Source organism: Camelus ferus, chromosome 17 (genome assembly GCF_009834535.1).
Source record: "Camelus ferus isolate YT-003-E chromosome 17, BCGSAC_Cfer_1.0, whole genome shotgun sequence".
Taxonomy (NCBI): domain Eukaryota; kingdom Metazoa; phylum Chordata; class Mammalia; order Artiodactyla; family Camelidae; genus Camelus; species Camelus ferus.
Window position 1 is genome coordinate 22,545,421 of NC_045712.1, and position 21,813 is coordinate 22,567,233.

The 21,813-nt window shown below is 49.2% G+C and overlaps 1 protein-coding gene across 2 annotated transcripts in view; it reads right to left on the reverse strand.

Annotated features, from left to right (window-relative positions):
- The window catches only part of CACNA1D (calcium voltage-gated channel subunit alpha1 D), a 294,778-nt gene that overhangs the window by 18,794 nt on the left and 254,171 nt on the right, over positions 1-21,813 (reverse strand). The window contains exons 32-41 of one of the 2 annotated variants that reach the window (XM_032458261.1): positions 18,820-18,864; positions 18,280-18,408; positions 15,876-15,941; positions 14,163-14,254; positions 13,094-13,253; positions 12,406-12,533; positions 12,184-12,280; positions 10,316-10,418; positions 9,853-9,954; positions 5,035-5,165 (exon numbers count right to left, since the gene is read on the reverse strand). In XM_032458261.1, the coding sequence (XP_032314152.1) occupies positions 5,035-5,165; positions 9,853-9,954; positions 10,316-10,418; positions 12,184-12,280; positions 12,406-12,533; positions 13,094-13,253; positions 14,163-14,254; positions 15,876-15,941; positions 18,280-18,408; positions 18,820-18,864 (1,053 nt within the window). The remainder of the gene's footprint in view (positions 1-5,034; positions 5,166-9,852; positions 9,955-10,315; positions 10,419-12,183; positions 12,281-12,405; positions 12,534-13,093; positions 13,254-14,162; positions 14,255-15,875; positions 15,942-18,279; positions 18,409-18,819; positions 18,865-21,813) is intronic. The other variant, XM_032458260.1, reaches the window with a different exon arrangement.

Sequence of the window (21,813 nt, forward strand, 5' to 3'; positions counted from 1 at the left end):
GCTTTACAATCACTTAGCTATTCCTCACAACAGCCCTGTGAGGTAGGTCGACATGATTACCCCCATTTTACAGATGGGGAAACTGAGGCACAGAGAGGTTAAGTGTCTTGCCCAAGGTCACGCAGCAAGTGGACGCTGGAGCTGGGACTAGAACCCAGGTTCCCTGACTCCCAGTGTCCTTGAAACTAGACCACACTGCTTCCAAAGAGGCATCCCCAAACTGGCTTTGACTTAAAGACGGACAATGTTGGATGAGGTTGGGGTGTGGTGGTATTTCCCGTGGACGCATTAAGATGGAACCTGAGGTGTTGCCTGGGTTGGTTGGGCATGCAGGTATATGTGTTAGTTTAAATGGGTGTGTCTGAGCGTCCTGTCCCGCCCCCGTCTCACTGCATCCTGCACTGGTCACTGCAGAGAGCGGAGCTGGATGGTCAGGAGGTCATGACGGACTGGCATAGAAAAGGAACTCTGTCAGCTCAGTGCCAAGGGGCCTGCCAGTCTTTGGTAGTTCGGGCAAACTAGGGATGCAGGGCTTTGGAATGGAGTCAGCTGCCCACCTTAGGCAGGTCTGCTTAATCTTTTTATTATTTTAATTTTTTTTTTTTTTTTACTGGCCAGCATCAGGAAGTTGTGTTCATTTCATTTCTCTGCAGGGCGGCTGCCCACCTCCTTTGCTTTCTCTCACTCTTTCCCTTTCTCTGAGTCTCTGCTCGGAAGGGAAAACTGTTAAGCCTTGCACGTTCCCTTTCATGAAAAGGAGCCACCGCGAGCAGCGTCCGCGACAGGAGGCCACGGCTCCACAGTCGAGCCACGGCCTCGCTTCCACCTTCCGGAGTGCTTTGCTTGGAAGGGGTCTCCCTGGGGCCTTGGGTTTGCTTTTTCCTGCATTTCTCCCGAAATGCTGTTTCAGTAGAAATAAGCCCACTTGAGACTTTTCCCTTTCAAGGCCTTAGCCACAAACGCCTTCCGACTAACGAGCTTGGTGCTGTAGCTCAGGCAGAAAATTCTAAAGCATCCGTTCAAGCATCTGAAACAAATGAATCAGCCAGTGAAATCTCATCTGTTAGCATCTGTTCTCTTAGATTAAAAAAGAAAAGCCTTTTTATGGCTTTAGATGGAATCATGCTTTAAAAACAGACCAAAAAATCTTGCTACTTCTTAGAATAAGGGGACTACACAACAGGTGTCGGATACTCTACAGGTTAAATGTCTGTGGGTCCCATTTTCCTCTGTCTTTAGGCCTGAGCCTCTCTCAGGAGGGACTAAGAGTCATTTGATCCTGGTACACCACCCACCTTTCCACTGGGCCACCTATATCACTATCTGTTGGGTCTCTGGCTTTCACATTAGGTTAAAGCCTAACCGCCTAATTCTTTACAAGCTGTAAATGATGGTCTCCTATTTAAACTCAACTTCCAAACAGACAAAAGAAAAAAAGGAAAGAAAAAAAGAAAGAAAAAGAAAGGCTATCCCTCTAAAGTCTTCCTGTCATGAAGATGGGCAGGATCCCATCTGGGATGAGTGGAGAACAGAGTCTCCTCAGATTCCACCAGAATGTCTTTTGCATAAAGGACATCCTTGAGTATTGAAAGAAAAAGAAATGAACAAAACTTTCCCCACTCTGGGTTCCTTTCCCCCCCAGTCCATGAGACACAGGATGAATTCACGCCTGTATCTTGCACAGAAGTCCTCATCTGGAAGGTCAGATGGGGCACTGCTATTTGCTGGGAAGGGACAGAGTTTTCGTGGCTGCAGAGCTGTGTTCCTTTATTTACTTGCTCCTTGTGGAAACTCGTGGGTCATTGGGATGCAGCAACGATGGATGAAGAGCAAAGGCTGAGTCAAACTAAAGTGAATGTGGCATGTAGGGGATGGGTGAGAAAAAAAAAAAAAAGCTTGAGGCAGCTTCTCTCTGACTCCCTTTGGAGAGGGGCTGGAGAGAAGGCTGGCTTTAAGGATGAAGATGGATGTACGGATGGAAACTGCACACTCATTCAGACCACAGAGGCCAGAGGACACTGGGTGCCGAGCTCCTACCCGCACGTACCTCCTCAAGCCACTCCCCTTCATGTAGAAGGGGCACTGTGGTTGGTCTGAACAGAGGGATACCGAATGGAGCCCACGAGGTTGATAACCAGAGTGCATCTGTGTGCCCTCGAAAACCATTCCATTGTGGGGTGGGGCCGGGAACGTGGACCAGCTCCGACCCTGCTCAGACAGACTGCACTCTACGCAGCACAAGCACGCACTTGCCTACGTCCTGACTCCTGCGCTCACTCCACCTTCCAACAGCAATGGAGCCATCAGCCTCACGGCACCCCAGTCCCAGGAGGAGCAGCTCATTCCACTTCTCAATAGGCCGTGCCCGCTTTGGGGAGCTTCGCTGAGGATCTGTGTACTCAGCCTAGTGACACTGTTGATCCATTTCTCCTCCCACTGCCCTGAGACCCCGTTTCCCTAACTGCCACACTGTCACGTAATATTTCCCCAGTGCAGAAAGGAAGAGCCTTGTCGTGCTAATTCAAAGTCAAGTGACAAATCACATTTAGAGCCCTTTCTAGAGCAGCGGAAGCCAAAAATGTAATTAGAATTATCCTTCAAGGAGACAAAAATTTTCTATTTTTGATGTTTGCTGAAGGAATCAAACGCATTTTCAGAATGTATCTGTCAAGATTATGAACACAACTTAATTTCCTAGGCTGGGTACTTAACATAAATTATAGTCACAGCCTCAACTCTCAGTGGAACCATGTGAGAGTGTGTTGATATTATTTTGAAAATATTTTAATTTCACCAAGGAAATGAAACTTTCTATAAACAACAAAATGAAAAAAGTAAAACATTACTGTGACACAATGTAACAGTCTTTAACCCATGACTTATACATGTAGCTTAAGCATCATTCCAACCTTCAACTTGAAGACTCAGTGAAACCCACCCTTGAGATGTGACCATGAGTTACTTAGCCATGTGTTATTGTTCAGGTTTTAGAACACCCAAACATTATATCCAGCTACCAGAGCAAGCACTGAAGCCATCTAAGTGGGAAATCTTGGGGATTCAGTGAAGGTATAACTCTGTATCCAGGTGGTCATCACACAGGCCTTCCACAGAAAACAGAAGGTCTCAGAACACAGTGCTACCTTGGTTACTGTGAATTACAACATAGTCATCCATGAAAGAGTATGTTTCCCCCTCTAGAAAAGTCATCAAGTTCCGCCACACCCACCAACTTAGAATCCGAGAACGGCAAGCAGGTCCCCTATAAGTGGACAGGAGGGGTGTGGGTGGGGGCACCACGACACTCTGAAATCCAGCCAGCCAAGTCCTCCAGGCCCAGGGCCACATTAGGGAAAAGCCTGTGGAAGCACGTTATCACTCCCTGTCCTTGCACCCTAATTGGCCACACTGCCCTCAAGAACGTATGTTTAAATTTGCAAACACATCTTTTCAGTGTGCTAGGCTCTCTGAGTCTACTTGTGAACTGTGATCAGGAGAAGGGCTGTTATTTTTGCAAACTGATCAGCCAGAGGTGAAAGAACTTTACTCAAATTCTACAACCTGAGATAGCAGTCAGCTTTTGAGCCTGTGACTCACTAAGCTACCTTTAAAGATGTGATCAGAGGAAGAAAGACCAGAAATTGTCTTTGGTCAGATTCAGCATCCACCTTTCCCCCTGCCCTGTAGCTGTCTGGGCAGAGCCCAGGTTTCGTCATGAATCAACAAGTCACGGTCATACCAGGTCATCTCCGAACCCCCCATATGCACACACCCCCACTCCTTCCTTCACTCATTCATTGTTATTTGTGTTCATTCTCTCTCAGAGAGATCAGACAAGTCTTCACACTTTGGTAATTACCATCACCTAGAACACAAAACAAGGCTGGGCATTTTCCCCTAGAAGAAAAGTGAAGGACTATTTCACACTGAACCTCACCCATACCAACAAGGCCCAATTTAAGACACATGGTGATAACAGGGACACAAAAGTGATTTGGGAGGAAATAAATTTAAAAGGGAAAGATTCTTTATCTTATTCATGATGGACTTAACACATTCCAGACAGCAGAGATGACAGGGCTTCTGATTAATCTGGACAGTTGCTTTGACAGCTTGCCAACCTGTGCAGTCCCCTTTCTGCAGTGCTTAGCATCTTTTCCCCATTCCTTCTCCACCCCTCTTTCTTCACCACAGGAATCACCAACTTCTCTTCCTAGCACCTCTTAGCAGATTTCCACTTTGACTCCCTTTTCCCACACACCTGCTTCCCACCCAGGGCTTTAGGTTTACCTAGGATTCTATACCCTTGAATGCAAAGATCCTAGTTAGAACCAGGGGTTCCTGGAACCACAGCCCCTCCAGGAGCTTGGGCAGGGCCCAGGCTGACACAGGGGCCAGAGGCTGGCCAAGATGCAAGAGAACAATGTTTGCACAGCGAGCCTCAGGGCCGTCAGGAAACAACACACAGAGACACACACACCACACGTACATACACACACTTGCGCACATACGCAAGCACACACGCACGCACACACACTCTAGGAGGTGATGGATGTTACTGAAATGGACCAAAAACCAACAAGCAGTGGGGTAAGAAACAAACAGAAACAAAACAAAGCACTTGCGTTCAGATGGAAAGCTGTTTTGTGGGCAGCTGGGGCCCAAGCCCGGGGCTGGGGGAAGGTGGGTGCCTGCTCAGAGGACACTGCCTTTGGAGAAGCCTGGGGGAGACAGGGTGCGAGGGCAGCTGTGGCTCCCTTCCTGCCAGGGATGTGCCCTGGCCGCTGTCCCGGAGGTCCTGCCACATGGGCCGCAGTGGATGCAGATGCAGGGGCGCGACAGAGAAGGCAGGGAGGGGAGGCACTTACCTGGTGGCCCAGAAATGGCTAGTCCACATTTGGGGGAGTGTGCAGTATCTCACTTTAAACAAAATCCTGATGGTACTGCTCAACCATGAATAGTCAGCTCTCTAGTGTTTCAAATAAGCTTGTAAAATCGTTAGTGAAAAGAGAAAAAGACAAAACAACAATTCACCTGTAGGGCAATTGTGCTGTTCTTCGCGGGGTATTTTCCCACCAGTCCTTGTTCTTTCCGTTTCTTGAATTTCCTAAAGTAGTCCTGTATCAGGAAAGTGGCATAGAACTTCCCCACGGTTACCTCATCATCTAAACGGAGAGACCAGACAGAGCTCTCCCGAATCAGCACATTTGCACCAAGAGCCTTAACACTCGCTGCTGGCTAGGGGGTGGGGTGGGGCAGGATAGCGCAGGAGGCACTGAGCTCTCGGCTTGGGACTCAGGAGACTAAATCTAGCGAAAAGCAAGGTTTTGCAAAGCAGTTAAGGCTCAAAATTAGAGTCAGTTAAATAAACTGGTACTCAAAATTGCAGAAAATAACATACTTGTCATGAGATCAACAGAGCAGCATATTAGTAACACTATGAAGTGCCATCTTGGTTATTGACTCAAAATGAAAATTACAAAACAAACAAAAAAGGTTTCATGGGTCATATTTTCACCCCTGTGCATAGGGATTTGCATGTGTAATTACCACGAACACCAAAGACAATTAACCATCCAAATCCCGATGCCTGGAGATAAAGATAGAGACTCAAGAAAGGTGACAGACAAGCTCAGAAGAAGAAATTTCCAAAGAGTGACTGCAAACCCAGATTTTCATGTGCCCCCTTGATTCTCTGCCAATAGCCTCCGTAGACCATTTCTCGGTTTGTAATCACAACTGTTTATTTTCGATACTGCAAGAGACAGCTCCAACTAACCTCAAAGTTGAGCTGACTTACTTCAGCTTTGTTCAGAAACAACCCCCATGTGTGTTGTTGGGGGACTGGAACTCCCTGAGCATGACAAGGTGATGCATGAGGCAGAATAGAGGCTCTGGCTGTCTCTCAGAAGCTACCCTGGCAGCGTCGGTGCATCCCTGGTTGGGAAGCCCACCCCCCATGAGCTGGGAACTGGTGACCATGGCTTGCAGAGGCTGGGAGGAGTAGCAACTGCTGCCCTCAGGCTATAGCATAGCTCAACTTAGGGCCAGGCTGCCCTTGCAAATTACATGTGATCTGGGGCAAGGGACTCAGCCTCTCTGGGCTTGTGTTCTCATCCCTAAATGGGTCTAAGCCTCTTGGAAGAGCTGTAAGGATCACGGCAGAAGAGGCCCATAAAGCACTCAGCCACTGGCTTGGGTGGTCGCAGGTGTCAGGGGTCACGTGACTGTGAACCATCAGAGTCACTATTATTTTACAACCCGCCAACAGCGACATCCACTGAAGTGGAGCAGAGAGCATGACAGGTGGAGACACTGGGACCCTCCTGGCTGGGGCTCATTTTGTGCCCATGTGGTAAGTATCCCTGCCTGGACACTGCTGGGCCACTCTGGGCTGCCCCCAAACTCCCTTGTCAGAAGGTACTCAGTGTTAACTATGTGACGAGATGCCCTGGGGTGGTCAGCCTTGAGAAGTGTGTTGCATTCCTTTTAAACCCAAAACGGCAAGGCCTACAGTGGCATGGAGGCCACCAAAGTGAACCTAAGTCTTTGGGTACCATGTAAAACCAGGTCCCTCATCAGTCTTGTGCTGGTCTAAATGGTCTAACAATGCACTGTCCAGAGGCAGGAAGGCGAGAGGGCAGTGGACAGAGGTTCATGACTTGCCCCAGGCCAGGTGAGTTGGGATGTAGGTACCCCGGGCCCGGGGTCTCCTTCTCCTCCCCACTACCTCCACTGCTAGGGCCATCTGCTCCTTTGGGGCTGCCTCTCCCAGAGTCCAAGTCTACCTCTCTATTGGGCTCCATGTGGGAGGTAGATTGACTGGACCAAGCAGAGAATCCCAGGGCCTTAGCCAGCCTCTGCAGGCCAGGGTTTCAAGCCTTCTCTGTGGGCTCCAAGAAAAACACTTGCTGAATTTACAGAAGGCCCACCTCATTCCACACTGGAATGCTTCCAGCAAAAGCAGGCCTAACTTTTACCTTCCTCCAGCCTGGATGGTGCTAACCTGGAAGGGCTCAGGGGGGCTCCTCTGGGAGGGTCTTGGCTCCCCTTGGCCCAGAGTCTGGGGCTACGACATACTCAGTGAAGAGGGTGGCCCGTGTTTCTGCACAAGCGGCAGCTCCAGGGCAGAGGCACCCTTCTAGGGTTCTGCAGGGCAGCGATCAAGGGTCACCTGGTCTTCCACACCGAGATGCTGAGCTATTGAGACCAGGCCCAGGAAGAGTCTGAAGAACAGGAAAAACCAAAGGTCCAAAAGCACAGAAAAGGAAGGAAGCAGAGGAAGGATGTAGGGAGGCTATGTGGGCTCGGGGCTGCAGAGAATGATGGTGTCAGCTCCGAGCACTCTTCAGGGCACAGAAGACCCAGGTCCAGGAGTGAAGGAAAGGACAGTCTCTGGGAAAAGAGGGGGCTTCTGAAGGAGGGGAGAGATCAGTGAAATGGCAGAAGACTCAAGAGTGCAGGTAAGAACATGTGAAAAATTCAAATGGGACATGAGACAGCTCAGTGCGGAGAGAGTAGACAGGCTGTCCCTGTAGCCAAAGGTACCACTGAGAGCATGGAGTTCAACCTGGGCTCCGGGCGCATTCCCGAGTATCATCTCATCCAGCTCATAATGGCCTGGGGGGCATCTCCCATCACCCCCGAGCCGGCAAAGCCTCCTAAAATGGGCACCTACTCTGCTCTGCCACCAGGGGTGTAAGGCACTCTCTGAGTGCCCCACAATGGCTGGTCCCAGGCTCCTGGAACCTGAGTGGCACACTGAGCCCCTCAGCTATGGGAGCTACCCCTCCGCTGGCCCAGAGGGCTATATAAATGTCCTCGTTTTCTAAGTGCCCCATAGTGTGGGAAAGGCTGGGACCCACAGTCTACTGGAAGGTCAAAGAGAAAAATAAAGAGATAAACGGTGAATGCAGATGCTAAGATCCCGGCCAACAACTCAATCAAGTCTGTCACCAAAGGCTAAAAGTCACTGCCTTTGGAAACTCAGTGACAGAGCATTTATCTGAGATTCTTCCTGGTAAGCTCTACACTAGGCACACCCACAACCCATGCCATGGAGCTTCTGGGGCATTCCATCCCCTGCTAAGGCGCTGTTTCTTGGTACTGTAGCCGCCATTCTAGAAGGGATGAACCCGTCATCCTAAACCTCAATCCACGTTAAGAAATGTGGAGAAAAAGCCAGGGGCCACTACTGGGCCAAGAAAGCAGAAGACTACGTAGCCTAGGAGGGTAAAAAGTTGATCAGTTTTTCAAAGGAAGGGAGCCAAATACTGGACTTTTTTTCTGGTGAAAAAGAAAGACATGAAGTGTCACAATAATGCGAATGACACTCCCCAGGTGAGTCTTGCCAGGATGGGCACTGACATGAGAGAGACTGGTCTGGAAGGAGAGGAGCGTTTCAAGAGAGAAGGGAGGTGGGGGGACCGTGTGAGGAGGTTCACCTAGACAGGTGTGACCCGCTATTCTGAAGCATGCATCTGTATGTTGAGAAACATATCGGGGAATACAATTGGCAAGAGATAACTCCGATTCCATGCCACCACCCTAAAACAGAATTGCTTCAGAATATTCTGAAAGACTGAGAGTTGAAAGGAATGGAGGCTGCAGAAAAAGCTCAAGCACATCATTACAACGATTTGAAAAAGCAATTCATCTCAGCCATGCGAGCACCTGGGTGTGCAGCTAAAAAGAAAAGAACGAAAACCAAAGAGTTGTTTTAAAAAGTGCAGCATCAGTTCTCCTGTGGAGAGCCAGGGTTCTCTCCCTAGGTGGGAGGATTTTTGGTTTGTGTTTTTTCTGTTGTTTTTTTTTTTTTTTGCACTTTCTTTTCATCATTTCTTTGTGGGCCATCTCTCCCAGCATTGAGCCGGTGGCCCTGCCAGCTATGGGTGGCAGTGACAAAAGCTCACATTGCTTCTTGAGTCATGCTGAGGAGCGGAGCTGGCCAGCGTGCCACTCTCTCTGCCCCACCAAGAGCCAGAGTTGTCACCTTCTCAGAGAGAGAGACGGTGGCCACCGTCCTGGCTTGGGGTTCCGGAGTCAGCTTCCAGACCTGAGCCAGCCCCATCTGGAAGGCTGCAGGAACAGTGACACGTAAAAGTTCAGTTGGTTATAAAACGCACGGAACGCTTCTAATGCGCCCAGGGGTAGGGGCGCTGAGCAAACCGATCCTGCACCTTTAAAACTTGAAAACAAAACAGTCAAAAAACAACCACCTCCACTGTTAAGTTCATGTGTACTTCAACCAAAATGAAAAAACAGTATCTGTCTTATATATATATATATATGTATTTTATATATATATAAATCTGAAAAAAGTTTAGTAAGTTATTTTGTGATAAACAACGAAGGAAATAAGCATGCCTATTCTGTCTCTACCCTAAATTCTAATTAAAGGGACATTTTTGGTAATTATGGTAATAGAATCAGTTTTGACAAGAACATTTTGAAAATATCATTTTCTGAAATTTTTTTTTGTGAGACTTTTTCAACAATACGTTGAAGGATAAATGGAAACTAGTTTTAAGTATTTCATTTTGGGCCCCCAAAATACAGGCTTTTGGTTTTCAGGCAGTAAGCTTATTCTCCTAGTTCCTCCACCCACAAGAAAACCCAGCTTCAGTCATCTGGGTCTTGGTTTCCTAGTCACTGAACCCTCTCCTTTGTCTGGAATGGTCTCACGTTAACCCAGATAATTGCACCAATGGCCAAAGGGCCTTCTGCGGCTGCTGGCCTTACTGCTCTGGCTGATACCTTGAGTGTTCTGCAAACATGCTGGGCTTCCTGGAGACTCTGTCATTGAAACCAGTGTGTTGGCCAAGAACTACTTAGGAAATAAATTACACTGACCACCAGCTGGAGGGACAACTTGGTCAAGAAGTTTCATGCTGGTTTTCTTCCAAATTTTCTTGATCACAGCTCGCAGTTCTTCATTAGCTTGTTCCAGGTTCCCTGAATTCAAAAAGAAGAGGGGAAAACAAGCCTGGCTTCTTTTACTCAGCAATGCCTCTCTGTTCTCCAGGGCTGCAGGCAGCATGAGTCCCTCTGTAAACCTTCCAGGACAAAAAGAGACAGAGGGAGGGAGGAAAAGAGAGAGAGAGGAAGAAAGGAGGGAGGGAGGAAGGAGGAAAAGAGGAAGGAGGCAGGGAGGGAGGCCAGGCCAGAGGGTCCAGCACAGACGGTCTCACTACCCTCCCTGCCCCCTTCCCTGGACATCCCCTATTGCACAAGAAAAGACCCGGATGGGAATCAAGGTGGGACACAGCATCCCCTTCCTCTTCTCCCACCTGTCCTGCTTCCAGGGAGGGCTCACCTTCCGTCTTGATCTTAAGAGCCGTTCGAACCAAAGCAAACAGAGTTGCATTAAACATGACTGTCCCATCACTGTTGAGCGGCATGTTCATGGCAACTAGTCTCTGCAAACAGAAATGTTTCTCAATGGAACGCAAATGACGAATGACAGCCGCATCCCTTTTCCATGTTTACTCTGCTTCTCTCTCATCAATCCTCAATGAGCTCAACGGCCTTCTAGGGGGCATCTACCAATTAAGGGGCTCTGAGATGACAAAGGTCAAAGATTTAGTCATGAAGCACAAAGCTGGCACTTGGATGATGCACTTTGTTTTTCAAAACTGTTCAGTCCCCTTACTGTTCACGCATTCCTCTCCCTTTCTCATTAATCGTCTCTCCCAGTGTCTTGGGGTCAGGCCTCCATTCTGGGCATGTCCTTAAGGCTGTTGTGGGGTTAGGGTCTGCTGCTATTCCTAAAGGACGGAGTATCCTTCAAGGACCCTGCCCTGATGAGACCACTGGGGAGTGTTGTGTACGAGACCATGTGGTTTCTCTGAGTGTCTGGTCGTCCAGAGCTGGATCCCCACTTTCTGCTTCTCTTTTTTCTCCCCTATCCCCTGTAACACCAGCACTGAGAACTGAAGAGAACTTGGATGAATGACATCCTCTCTGGCCTCAGTAACCTCTGTAAATGCAGATGCCAGGCTCATGGCAAAGGGTTCGGGCAAGGGTTAAAGGAGACCACAGACACTGAGATTCAGCTAGGTGCCTGGCTGGTAAATGCTAAAGAATTATAAATGTTAATAGTTCCAAATTTCTTATTTTTGGCTGACAAGGTGTTCTAAGAGAAAGATTTTAAAAGCCTTTTCTCCTCCCTATTAATGGACTAAAATCTTGTGTACACAGGATTCATCCCATTTAAATTCCTAGTCGGATTTCTATAGGATAGACTTCCCAAAGCCAAATCTTGCACTTCTCCTGTAAAGGGGGAATCCTTTCTGTTGTGACAACTGACTCAAGGTGGTTCAACATGAGCTCTGTGGAAGGAAAACAAATCTCGATGAGGGCTCGCAGAGAGTCTGATGTGAAAACTTCAGAAAGGGGTGAGGTGGGAGAGCTGAATCCACCCTGCAAAGTCACTGCCTGATGCAGGCTCACCAGCAAAGGAGCTCCAGCAGTGGAGGGGCACGTCACCACGTCCACCATCACACGAGCTGGGAAATGCCCAGGCCACCAGGTCCTCTCCCTTCTGCTTCCCAAGGAGCTCCCTCAGCCGTTCCCTCCTCTCCACGCCCACTTGTACTGCCCTCCCTCTGGCTCTCCGGACTTCTCAGTGAGAAGATGGCAACAGGTCTCCTGGGCATTCTCCTGTCCCCAGTTCACGTCTCCACTGCCAAGAGTCAACTTTCTAGAATGGAAGTCTACTTGCGTTTCTTCCAAGGGACTCAGCCTGGCATAGAAGGCTCCTCACAGCCATGCTCAGCTTGAGCCTGGGGCTTTCTGCTGCTCTCTCTTGTGTTCCAGCCACACCGATGACCCCCTACTCTCCTGCCTCCACATCTGGGCTATCCAGACTCCCCATTTGCAAAATACTCTTCCCGCTCTGACAAACTCCTACTTCTCTTCTGCTGGACTTGATGCAACTTGTTAGCACCCACTCCTGCCACCTGATGACAAATTACGTAATTCCTTTCCTATTCTTATTGTTGGCTGATAGAGTGTCCTAAGAGTCACACATCTGAAAGCTCCTCAGGACAGTGACCACACATCACTCATCTTGGCAGCCCCAGTGCCTGACATCAGGCTTGGGAGAAAGTCACTTAGTGTTTGCCGACTGAAGCTGGGAGTCCCCGCAAGAGAGGCTGTCAGGCATGAGAACAGGATACTTACCTTACAGGCTACTCTGTGTGGGCACAATTTCCCAAATCCCAGGGGAGGCTGGATTCGGCGGAGCAGAGTGACCACGTCCAGGTGCTTGATCCTTCCCCTGGAGACAAAGTATGGCATGAAGTGTGGGGCAGCACTGGCCAGCCTGAGCTCTCAGTCCATCCCACTTTCCACAAAATGCACAGGCAATATCCAGAGACAGCCCACACAAGCCACACAACCTACTTTGCCTCAGGGTCGTATTCGGACCATATTCTTTTGAATTCATCTAAATGGTGAGGCCCCAGAATTGACCAGTCCCGGGTCAGATAATCAAAATTGTCCATGATGACAGCCACGAACAGGTTGATGATCTGTAAAAGCCAATCAAGAGGGAGCTTCAGCTCTAGTGGGCTGAGCTGGGTTAGCCCCTAGAAAGTGCTTCCCAATTATAACGGTCACAAAACATTTGGACCCACTTCTCCGAGAGGCTGTAAAAACTTTCCTTCTGGAGAACTTAAGAAAAAGGTAGGCTTCTAGTTTTCCAAAATAGCTTTATAGCGTATAGTTTCACAGGAGGACAGGAGGAATGTATTATCTGACCTTTTGAAGCACATTGCAGTTTTATAATTTGGCACCAAATAGCTCACACTCAAGTCACTGCTACGTGCAGCAGCTTTGACATTTTTATAAAGGAACCAGCAGCCCTAACAAGCTGGGGTGGCGAAGCCTGTTAGTTAGCATCCAACCTCTGCTCACAACAAAGGTGCTAGTAAAACAGGCCTCATTCAGCAAAACCCTCTCCTGCCCGGTGGAGTCTAAAGTGCCGGTCAGCATGAAGTACTCTATAGCCATCTGACGGGACATCACTGAATCCCAAAAAGCTATGGGAGCATCTGTCCATTGATGGGGTGGGGTGATTCTGATCACTTACCAGAAACGCACAGAGCATGTAAAAACTGATGAAATAAACGATGGCGAAGTTGCTTCCACACGTGTACTCCTCGCCAGGGTTGTAATCCGACTCGGGGTCACAGAGCTTCCCTGGGAGGCAGGCCAGCATGATTTCCTGCCAGGCCTCCCCCGTCGCACACCTTTTTTGGATTAAGCAAAGAAAGGTCTTTATAGGGGAAGAAGGCTTTTGAGGCTTAAACCTTTAAGAAATCTTAAGGAAAAAAAATTTTTTTAAATTTAGAGCAAAACATAAGTAATTTGGGGAAAAAGCCAGTTTGAATTAGTGAGAGTTCCTAAACTGAAATTCCTACTGGTTTTCAAATGCAGCTTCTGTCAGTGAGTACAGGCCCTGCTGCAACTCCCTCTGATTGACATTAACCATCTGAGACAAGTACATCAATTCTTTTTGTATAAGGGGATGTTTGTTTTGGTGTCTTCTCTCCTTTAAACACATGTTATAATTTTTAAAAGATTATTAATTATTTTTAATGACCTAACATCTGACAACTTGATAAGATCCCCATCCAATTCTGTTAAAAGCAAAGAATTAGAAACCATTTAACTCACAGATGACTTGCTCTCCACTCACTAGAGTCATTAGGAATTACTTGTATGATTTCTAGAAAGTTCTCTCACTTTAAGGCCCTTTGCTTGCAGTTATTAAATGGAGTTAAAAAAATCCCATAAAACTTGAAATTGCACATCTCAGGATGTTCCGTGTTGGCTCTGAAAAGGCCCTATGTTCCTGCTAAATGTCCGCTTCTCCTGGTTGTGTTCAGGCACTCGCTCCCAAGCGTAAGCACAGATCCTGTACCTTCCCGGTGGCCTCCCTAGACCTTCTCACTCCCAAGTGGAAAACCTTAAGCCCATCACAATTGGAATGACCACAATCCAGCAAAATTCCCCTGTGACTAAAATGATCGTGTGTCTGTTTGAGAATACAAAACAAATACAAAAAGCCACCATGACCAGCTGCTGGAGTAACACACGTCCTCTGTCACTTGGGAGCCCAGAGGGAGACAGGCTTGCTCTGGGCTGGACTCAGTCACCTGAAGAGCAGCAGCACTGCCTGAGGAAAGGTCTGGAAATTATTGTTCCTGTTGATCTGGTTGTTATCTCTCATGGCAACTTTCCCAAACATCTATAGAGAGAAAGTATTAGGGTAAAAAGAAAAGCTTTTGTCATGCAAAAAACTCTCCAAAACTCTGTATATGAATCTAGAACTCAAGTTTGGTCAGTACCCACGAGGGCCTGCTCGGAGTGCCTGGCACTTTATTCATTCAACAGAACTGGGCCAGGCACCATACTGACCACTGGGCACATGGTGCCGAGGTCTGGCACATCCTCCATTCAAGGAGTCCCCACCTGGGAGAAGGGGCGCAGAAGTAACCAGACAGGCAGCCCCTTCCGATGAGAGCTGGGCTAGTCCAGCCCGACAGGGAGGCACAGCCAGGCTCACAGATCGGGGCTGAGGGCAGGGTAGGCCTCCAGGGGAAGTGAGGTGAAGGCTCAGAACTGAAGGATAAGGAGAAGCCAGTCAGGTGACAAGAGGGGAAGAGTGCTGCAGGCAGAGGGAGCACTGCCTGCAAAGGCACAGAGGCCACTAGGCACAGGTGCTCCAGGAAATGAAAAGACCATGAGTGTGACAGATGGACAGACCAAAGACCAGGCTGCCAACAAGCCTGGGGGGCCGCTGGGCTACGGGAAGGAGGATGGGCTTTGCCCTAAGGGCCAGGGGAAGGTAGTAAATACTTCATTCGTGGGAATTACAGAAACAGACTGACATTTTAGAAGGGCATGATGCCTAGCAAAGAGTAAACCCGTGGTGGCGTGTGTGAGGAGTCTGGGGTTCTCTGAGACAACTCTAGTTTTGTAAGAGGACATTAAGGCATCAAAGACCCTTCAGGGCATCCCCTACTGCTGAATTACAGGGAGGGACTCAAGCATGCTAACTCTTCGTTCCAAACTCCTGGTAAGATTCCTAATGACTTGCAAATACTTCTCTGTCTTCAGAATAAAAAGGCACACACCACCATTTCTCTGCTGTGGGGATGTTTCACCTATTTGTCACTCACAACCTCCCTTATCTGAAAGGCTGCACTTTGACCAGCAGAGAATGTAGCAAAGAAGCCTCAGGGGAGGTCCAGCGCCACCAGCTGCTCCACCACCCTCTCCTCCTGGGAGGCTCTGCCCCCTACCCACCCACTGCGTGCAGGGTTTAGCTGTGAGTGAAGTTCTAATTCCCTTCCTCACCCCAGGATGGGCTGGAAAGCATCCTGCACCCCCTTAGCCCCCAGGCCCAGGCCACAGAAGGGCCTGGTTTCATGCTTCTTTTTAGAGGGGTGCTGCTGAGTTGAGTTCAGCAGCCAGCATCTGGAAATCATTTGTAATGTTTTCAGATGATAAACAGACTTTTGTCTCACTCACTACTTTCTAAGCAACATGGGTGTAGAAAATAGGACAATGAGGGCTTCTTTCAGTACGGCATTTGCTGTTGCAACAATCAATAATGGGTTTTCTCAGTTGACTGGCTCTCCTGAGATGCAGACTGGGAATGGGGAGGGTCCCCAGGTTAGCTTCCCCTGACATATTCCAACCTACCCATGTCCTTCTGGGCCCGGCTCCCTGGACCACATCTTTCTCATCGCTGCTGGCTGAAAAATCATGACCTGTCTTCCAGCCCACCTGCCCAAGGAACATCTTGCCACAGATCTGGGGCGACCCAGCAAAGGGGATTCAGAGACAGAGGAGCTGGAGCTTACCTGCATGCCGATAACCGCGTAGATGAAGAACAGCATGGCTATGAGAAGGGCGACATAGGGGAGCGCCTGGAAGAGAGGAAGCACCTGGCTCTATGCGGGCCTCCTGCCCCCAACCCTGACAGCAACTGCTCGGGGACAGACTGCAGACCCACGTGGGGCACACACAGTATTCTTGTCTGTGTTATATTGAAAGGATGTCAACGGTGAGGAAGAGATTTTTAAACTCCAGCCCAGCAGGATGACTTCAGCCCTGCATGCAGCAGCCCGTGCACACTTGTGTTACGAAGCTGCAGGTGGGACGTGCTTTACATAGTTGTTAACAGCATATCCTAATCCTGAACAGTGTCAAACAGTGACTATTCCCTCGCAGGGTAATGCTTAAATTCACTGCTGGATTCCTTTGTGAAATTACTGTAATTGATGAAACAATTCCAAAATGCTGGATAATTAGATGGCTTCCACTTTCTTTTGTGGGGGTGTTTGGGGTTGGACCAAGGGGCTACTTTACAAAGGAACATCTTTATGCAAAATCACCTGACATCTGCTGAAGTACTTCTTCAGCGTGAAGCCTTAGGAGTGGAATCACTGGGACAGAGTGGAAGAACCACTTTCTGGCTGTGGCTGTTGAAGGCAAGGCACCTTTCTTAAAATGCACACTTTTTGAAAGAAGAGCAGAGCTGGCGGCTGGTCCAGGAAAGAAAAGGAGCTGGCTGAGCTGTCACCAAGCCTGGGCTCCCCTTAGGAACATCAAATACCAGCACACGTCGGGTCAGACCCCTGGTCCCTTAATCCAAGGTTCCTCAACTGCTTTTCTACCTCACCGCAGGTGACAGAAGGTGTCCGTGTGCGTGGCAGGCCTCCAGGGAGCGCCCAGATTGTTAAACTTAATGCCAAGCACACATGCGTAAAGCCTCCACTTTCTCTGCTGAGAAAGGTCACCTGAAAGCCAATGGCTAAAAATCTTTCTGACTGTGCCAACTCTGGATTTGTGACTGCCAGCTGGCCCAGTGCAGCGGCTCCATCCTCACAGCTGGACTGGCTAACAGGGTCCCACAAGCTTGGTTCCAGGCTATCCTCACTATATCTACATGCATTTTCTCCTAGATTAGTGAATGTTTAAAAATTTAGTTGGCACCGCTTCTCAATTTTTATCAACTGCTACTCTGAGACACGAATTTATCTGCAATAATCAAATCTTAAAAAAAAAAGTTAAATTGTTTCTTTTAAAAAGTAAGAATGACATTATTACATGAATTCATTCTATTTTTATAGAAGTTTGTCCACAAACTGTGGTACTTTGTGTTTATAGCAACCATCTAGGATTTTATCCATTTCCAGGACCAAGGCTCACCTGCTTGAGGCCCTGCTCTGCCCTTGCCCCTCTCAGAGCTGCATTCCCGTTCCTCCTACAGCCTCATTTTCCCCAAAAGGACTTGAGATTTTCCTTCTTTCAGTTTTTGAATCTACCTCATTCCCTAGATGTCATCCCTTCTTCTCTTTACCTGTTACCACCTCACCCATTGCGGAAAAATGTTTCCTGGGATAGTAACACCAGTTATCTCAGAGGTGGTGGGAGTGGGGGTGGGGGTGGGGGTGGAACTTGTGCTTTGTGTATCCTTGGTTAGTATGAGCATGTACTACCTTTGAATTAAAAATAGTCAAATGACGAAGAAACAAAGATCAGTGACTCACTTTCTGCTGTTCATGCACACCTTCAAACCCCCCACCTGGTGCGCCTAGTGACAAGAATCTGTGCGCCTCCCCAGTGGTGCAAGTCCAGGAGGCTAGAACATCTAGGGTGCGTGCTGGGAGGTACAGGAGAAGCTGGGTTCTGTTGGGGAACAGTCTGGAACTAGGATGCACCAGCCTGGAGAATCCCAGATGACAAAGACGACCTACTTCATACCCAGATGTCCCCCACTCTGTAACCCTCCCAGGCACTGGACAACTCGTGACTGGGGATGGCGTGCTGGCCCCAGTCGAGTGGTCTCTGATTCGTATCTAGGTTGGCCAACAGAGGACAACAAAGACTGTGGCAGACTTAAGGGGAGAAGCTGTCTGGCTTCCAGAGGTTGGCCAGGACCCTCACGCACTCAGACATCACCAATCACACAGGGCATCCTGAGGAGGGTGGAGGGGTGGGGAGCCTCGCATCTCAGTCAGCCTGGGAAATGCTGCCCACCTCTCAGCCACTGGTCCTTACTTCTTTCTCCTCTGCTTCCTTTAAGCAAGTAATCCTGTTGGGTTTACCCGAGCAACGCTGGGCCGGGTCTCCTCAGCATCCCATGTTCTCTACAGACCCAGGTGGTCACCCAGAAGGGAGTCTGGACCCTCCACACTAGAGGACAACTGCCGACTCACACATATTCTTCAAAGACAAAGAAGTCGCGGGCACGGCGCTTACCTGGAAGGACTTAATGAAAGTCCACAGCAATGTCCGGATGCCTTCCCCCCTGCTGAGAAGCTTCACCAGGCGCATCACTCGGAAAAGACGGAAAAAGGTGATGGAGATTCTATTGCTCTCTTCAGAGTTCTGAAGGGTTATTATGGAGAGGTCAAACCCAATGGAAAGTAGAACATGCAACACTTTCAGAAAAACAGCAAAAGATGCAAACAAAGGTGGCAGAGGTAAGAATTAAAGATGTGTTTCTAGGGCCTTTTCACCTTAAGAAGCATGATATGAAAGGAAAAGTTACATGCTAACAACACAGGGCTTGGAAAACCGCGTCCACACAGCACATGCATGTCCACACGGTCTAGTGTGTTAAGAGGGGGACGCTGGGCTGGTCAAGAGTACTGGACACTGATGATGAATGCAAACCACTGCAGACACTGCTCTGGAAGGACAATCATGGAGAATACAGAACAACTAGTGGAAAACTCAGCATGGTCAAATAAACTCAAGGAAAAGGCCCAGGCCCCGGGGACTAGTCACTGATCTTACCCCAGGTGTAGCAGTTGGGACAGGGACACTTTCACTTTCAGTTGGCTTTAAGAAATCAAAGATTGAAAATGTATTAATGAACTGGGAAGGAAGCAGGTGGTCAGGAGGACGGCCCCTCCCTCTTTTTAAAAATTTGTGGTGAATGTCTTAGGGTAATACATCTGCTCCCTTCCTGAGGAAACACCAGCGGCACTGCCTGGAACTGACTTGAGGGCGGGCAGTGCTGACACAGGCTCAGACATGCTGCTTTCTAACTCACACCCAGGACGTAATGTTCCAAGGCTGACAGACATCCAGTAAAGGGTAATGCTGCAAGACCTCAGCTGTCCTGAACCCGAAAATGCAGAGGAGGACTCCGCTTCTGTGGGGAGACTGGTTCTCTTTTCTTTGTCAGGGTTGTGGGTCTGAGGAACTAACCACTCTGCGGCAGGCCATCCCTAACCCTGAGGAACAGAAAGGCTCTACTAAACAAGGCAAACAGGGTGGGAGCTCCCTGTGGTCCACAAGCCTCCTGGACCCCACTCTCTTCCCGGAGCCGCACACCTAGGCAGCACGTGTCCAGTGGGGCCCTCTCTGGTGGGGCAGCCAAGGAGCCGGGCACTGCAGGAGAGGGGCTGGTTTCCCTCCAGAAGCCTTCACTGCCCAACCCAGAAAGCTTAGCTCTGTGTGGCTCTTGAGAAGAAACAACTTAGCAGCAGCTTGCCCTGAACTTCAGCAGTGCTGCTTCACCCCAGGTCTGGCTGGGCTCCTGCCACTTGGGCCCCAGGGTGCAGAATCCCTGCACCATCACCCTGTGGTCATCTGCCTCCCCGCTCAGCCTGTGAGCCCCCTGAGGGCAGGGACCTTGCCTCACTCCACTCAGTGCCCACCATGGTGTCTGGAACTTACTAGAGGTTCAATAAGTGTTTATGAGAATGCAGAGATTGTAAGCAAACTCACAAATATCAGGAGGCATCTTTAAACAGTAGAGACTGAACAAGAGCCGGGAAATGACAGCCATTCTTTTCCCTTCAAGGTGGGGGTTGGGGGGGGTCACCTCAGCTGAAGCAGCTTGTCTACCCGGCAGCCAGCAAAGGAAGGAGGCTCTTCTGGTTGGGGGCCTGGATGGCTGAGTACTCTCCAGGGCTCTAGGGAGCCTCTCTGCATGGTGTCTGCACAGCTAAGGGATGTGTGTGCACGCATGGCCACACACCCTCATCTGATGGGCTCTCCTCCCTGGAGATACAGGGAAAGGAAAAACTCCGTTCTAAAGTCTCACTCTCATCAATGGCTGCCTCCTGAGACCAAACATAAAACTCTATAAAATTCAAAAAATATAAGGAGTCTGAGCATATCACATCACAACTGAAATTCAACTGGACTAACAGGTTCTGCTGGGGCTAAAGAGGTTTCTGCTTCACTTGGGATGCTTAGAATGTGGACTCTCCAATAGGCTGGTTAAAGCCCAGTCACTCTTTCTATATTCCCTCTGTTATCTCATCTCCTTAAAGGGACAGATGATGTTTTTTAACTCAATGACTTTATCAAGTGAAGGAATTTATTTCCCAAAGTTCTCAATCTCTCCCACACCATCTCCCTAAGGGCTGTGTGCAGGAGGCTCCAGTCTCGCCCATGCAGCTGGAGTGTGTGGGGGTGTGTTTGTATGCTTGCCTATGCTCAAGGGGACCAGAGTGTGCATAAGACAGACACTCTACAGTATACTTTTGCAATGTCCATAACTTATACTTTGGACCTGCAAGAGAATAAGGAAGCTGTATGGTTGAGGAAGACACTTTCAGGCCACGGCTTCTCCTGCTTGCCCCTCCCCAGCCTACCCCAAGTCTGATGGGCCTGTTATGCCCCTCTTATACGGGGAAGTCAGCAGCCAAATTGACTTTTGAAGCGCACATCTCCTTTTCAACTGGTATCTTTGAAGCATGACAAATCTTGGGCTATGAAGGTGAAACCATGGGTAGTCTTTTGTTTAAAAAAAAAAAAGAGGAAGAGACAGCATTTGTGGAGGGGCAAGGCAGCACAACATGCAAGAAAGGAAGGGCAGAGCAAACGGCACACCAGGTTGCGTGCACCCCCAGTGCAGCCTGTGACACCTCCCTCCCCCCACGCCATGTTGGGCAGGGAGGACTGCGCAGGGCAGGATGTCACGGGTAGCACTAGGGGAAAGTGCAAGCTGCCAAAATATCTTACACACTGAGGGACCCTGAGGATGGCTTTGCCTAAACTACAAACGCCAGCTTGATGAGAAGGGCAGGCCAGCTCCCACCCCAGGCTGCCCGCTGGGACTGCCTGGGAACCTTTAACAAACTCTGATGCCGAGGTCCCACCCCAAGGATTTTTATGGAATTGATCTGGGATGTGCCCGAGTTTGGGAATTTTAAAAGCTCCCAGGTGATACCAACCTACAGCCAGAGCTGAGGATGGTGGCCCTTGGCCAGGGTAAAGCTGGGCCATGTCTTCAGCTGGTCACCCACACCAACACATTCCCTGGAGGTCTGGAGTGACCACACAGAGTGGCAGCACAAGAAAAGCTCACTCAGGCTGTTACAGCTCAGCAAAGGTTCTTTTGGGGTTGATAAGGGTTCAGTACTCAGAACGGTACAGAGAGAGGAGATACCCTCTCTGCCTTCCCTACAAGGGATGGAGGAGGCTTGGAAATGCAGGGAGCTGGTGGAGGGTGGGAATGGACCATCAGCAAGCTGACGTCCTGCCAGACTCCCAGGATGGATCACAGGACACCTGTAGAGCCCGGGAAACTGGGGAAGAACTCACTCCCCAGGGGCCTTTCCAAAGACAGCGCTAGGGGCTGAGTGATTGCTTTTCAATAGAGGGATTTCCAGTGTCATCCCAGGGCCTGGACTAGATGACTTTGGTAACTCCTTCCTGAGATGCCACATCCTTCATCTAGAAACCCTACAGGGAAATGGGCCTTCAGCCTCAGGAAGCCAAAATATATGCCAGGGTCTGCAAAGCTCCTCCCCACAGGGCTCCCAAGCAGGT